This window comes from Palaemon carinicauda, chromosome 9 (genome assembly GCF_036898095.1).
Source record: "Palaemon carinicauda isolate YSFRI2023 chromosome 9, ASM3689809v2, whole genome shotgun sequence".
NCBI classification, from domain to species: Eukaryota; Metazoa; Arthropoda; class Malacostraca; order Decapoda; family Palaemonidae; genus Palaemon; species Palaemon carinicauda.
Window position 1 is genome coordinate 30,156,323 of NC_090733.1, and position 3,531 is coordinate 30,159,853.

General features: G+C 54.7%; 1 protein-coding gene across 1 annotated transcript; it reads left to right on the plus strand.

Moving 5' to 3' along the window:
- The first annotated feature begins 533 nt into the window (after positions 1 to 533).
- Positions 534 to 3,057, plus strand: LOC137646328 (uncharacterized). The gene is made up of 6 exons (XM_068379437.1): positions 534 to 636; positions 816 to 936; positions 1,081 to 1,546; positions 1,673 to 2,155; positions 2,282 to 2,444; positions 2,843 to 3,057. The coding sequence occupies exons 1-6, from the start codon at positions 534 to 536 to the stop codon at positions 3,055 to 3,057; spliced, it is 1,551 nt and encodes a 516-aa protein (XP_068235538.1).
- The last annotated feature ends 474 nt before the right edge of the window (positions 3,058 to 3,531 follow it).

The following is a 3,531-nucleotide window of genomic DNA, read 5'->3' on the forward strand; positions in this document are numbered from 1 at the left end:
TGACCCCAGAGTTAAAGTAGCATCAGCAGTTTTGGCTTTGCCATTAATGGACTTATTACGGCCGTGATACCTTCTTTTACTCCGTTACCTTAGGTGTGAGCTTCGGCCTTTGGTGCTTCCACACCTCGGTGCATTTGTAGGGCAGTAGGATGACCTTAACCGACCTATGAACTTCCCACCTCTTCGCCGACTCGTCGACTGACCACAATGGCGGATTCAACCCGCCCATGACGCCCAACGGCCTCGCCTCCACGCCCAAAGTCAAACTGCCGCCGTTTTCTCAACACAACACCACTTCCTGGTTCCTGAGAGCGGACGTACTCTTCCGAGTCGCTAGGCTCAGCGACTCCTGCACCAAGGCCAACATCGTTCTCACCTCCATCCCAGAGGAGGTATTCGACAAGATTTCCCCATGGCTTGACGCCCGGGCTGGCCAAGTTTCCTACGACGACCTGAGAACGAAACTCATCGGTATCTACTCACTCTCCGGTTCAGCAAGGGCACAGACAGTCCTGGACCTCGCCGGCAAACCCATGGGTGACACCTCTCCTGTCGAGGCGTGGGACGAGTTGACTGGCCTGCTAATGCTTCCCGAGACCGAAAGCAACGGCCGATGGCCCGAGATTAGCCTATCTCGTAAGATTTTCCTTTGATACCTGCCGCAGGACATAAGGGCCCAATTGACGGACGCCGACACACTTCCGATGAATGAACTCCTGTCGAAAGCTCAGAAGCTCCACGAGGCCTCCAAAGCATCTCGCCTCGGGCATCATCAGTATCATCTTCGTTCTCCTCCTTCAGCTACTCTTCCATAGACTCTTCAGTAACGCCTCATGGCGACGACGACGAGATCAACGCTCTGGCAAGGAGGAAACCACCGCAACCGACACATCCGAACCCTAGGCCTAATCCAGCATGGTGCTTCTACCACCAGCAGTTAGGCAGCGACACTAAGAAATGTAGGGCCCCATGCAATTTTCCTAGAAGATGACGCCAGAAGAAACCACCTACCACCATTGCAGCTGTAGGAAACCAAGGCAAAAATGGTTTCTATATCCATGACACTGTCTCCAACCATAGACTCATGGTCAACACCGGCGCTATGCAGTCAACGTTCCCGCCATCACAAATTGACCTAGACTGTGGTTCCAGCAAAAACGCCCCCTCGTTCGTCGCCGCCAACGGGCCTCCCATACGGTGTTATGGGACTAGGATCCTTAGGATATCTATCCTGGGCCGTTCGTATTCCTGGCCCTTCGCCATCGCTGATGTCAGTCGCCCCCTCCTCGGTGCAGATTTCCTCACTCACCACGGTCTACTTGTCGACATTACCGGGAAACACCTCATCGAAACAGGAACCTGCTGGTCCCGTGCCCTGAGAGCCGGCCCTGCCACAATGTCCGTATCCGCTGTAATGACGCAGCCTTACGCCGACCTTCTGCAAGAATTTCCTGGCGTTTTCAAGGCCAAGCTACGACAATCGCCGGGATCCCCCTCCAAGCACAGGATCTACCACCACATCACGACGACGAGACCTCCTACACACGCCAAATTCCGCCGCCTCCCGCCCCAGAAGCTAAGGGACGCCAAACGCGCCCTTGAGGACATGGAACGCATGGGTATCTGTAAGAAAGCATCGAGCCCCTGGGCATCTCCCCTACACATGGTAAAGAAGCCTGACGGGACCTGGAGACCTTGCAGCGACTACAGGCGCCCCAACCTCATCACAACGCCCAACCACTACCGTCTGCCCAACATGCAAGACCTGACGAATGCATTGCATGGCGCAAAATACTTCACAAAGATGGACCTCCTCAAGTCTTACTTCCAGGTCCCCGTATTTCCAGAGGACATTCCGAAAACTGCCATTGTGACACCGTTCGGATCCTACACCTTCGCATACTCAACCTTCGGTGTACGCAATGCGTGGGCGACCTTCAAACGCCTAATGGATAGCATCCTGGGCGACCTACCATTTTGCGTCTGCTACGTTGACGACATCCTGATATTTTCAAGGACCAAGGAGGAAAACCGGAGGCACGTCCGCGCCGTCCTCAAACGCCTGCAGGAGAATGGACTAGTTGAACGTTTCGACAAATGCACATTCGGCGCTGAAGGAGTCCACTTTCTCGGTCATCGCGTGTCCTCGAGTGGGGTAAAACCCATGACAACCAAGGTGGACGCCATCAGAAAGTTCCCGACACCAACAACCACCCGCCAACTTCAGGAGTTCCTGGGGATGGTCAATTACTACAGGGGCTTCATCCCCAACATCGCACAGACCCTGACACCCCTCGACGACGTCCTGAAGGGAAAGGCGAAACAACTTGAGTGGGGTTCCCCACAACATCACGCATTCACCCGGACTAAAGACGCCCTCGCAAATGCCACCACCCTGGCTTATTTCGACGACAAGGCCCCTCTGCGACTGACGACCGACGCCAGCAACGTCACCTGTGGGGCTGTGCTGGAACACATCGTCGATGGTTCTCCTCGACCATTGGCATTCTTCAGCAGAAAAATGAAACCCACCGAAACAAGATACAGCACCTTCGATAGGGAGCTCCTCGCCGTCTACCTCGCCGTCCGCCAATGCAGGCACATCCTGGAGGGCACACCCTTCACCATCGCGACGGACCATCAACCCCTCGTACACGCCTTCACAAAATCGACAGATGCATGGTCCTCCCTACAACAACGTCATCTCGCAGCAATCGCCGAATTTGGGTGCACCATAAGCTACGTTCCTGGAAAGAAAAACCCAGTTGCAGAAGCCCTTTCAAGGATTGAAATCGGCGCAATCCACCTGGGAAATGACTACGCCAACCTCGCATCCGTGCAGCGCACCGACCTAGAGGCACAGGATCACCTAACGGGGCCATCTGCGCTCAAGATAACTGCAATTCCACTCAGTCTAGCAGGAGTAACTATCCTCTGCGACACCAGCACCGGCCGCACACGTCCCTGTATTCCGGTTTCCTGCAGAAGAAAGATATTCGACATCATCCATGGACTTTCACACCCCTCGGGACGCACCACTGCTCGCCTCCTGTCTGAAAAGTTCATCTGGACAGGGATAAAAAAGGACGCCCGGGAATGGCCGAACACATGCATCAATTGCCAGACAAGCAAGATAATCCGTCACACCGAATCGGGGATAAGTGTTTTTCCTCAACTGAAAAGACGTTTCGGTCACATCCACATCGACGTCGTGGGACCTTTGCCGCCTTCGGGATCTGTTCGCTACCTGCTGACAATCATCGATCGCTCCACGAGGTGGTTGGAAGCATCACCGATGACCGAAGCTACGACCTAAGCATGCGCCGAAGTCCTTTTGTCAAGCTGGGTGAGCAGATTTGACGTTCCTGACGACATCACGACAGACAGAGGCTCGCTTTCCTGTCAGAAATATGGCTCGCTCTGGCAAAGCTGATGGGAACGACACTCCACAGCACCACGGTATACAACCCCGCAGCAAACGGCATGATCGAACGAACTCATCGCGCCCTCAAGGCGTCCCTGATGGCGAGC

Excerpts from the sequence above, each read along its gene's own strand:
- LOC137646328 (XM_068379437.1), top strand. The coding sequence starts at position 534 with ATGGGTGACACCTCTCCTGTCGAGGCGTGGGACGAGTTGACTGGCCTG. Across the intron at positions 1,547-1,672 it reads CGACGAGACCTCCTACACAC|AAGCCTGACGGGACCTGGAG; the intron begins GCCAAATTCCGC and ends CACATGGTAAAG. Across the intron at positions 2,156-2,281 it reads ATCGCGTGTCCTCGAGTGGG|ACCCTGACACCCCTCGACGA; the intron begins GTAAAACCCATG and ends AACATCGCACAG.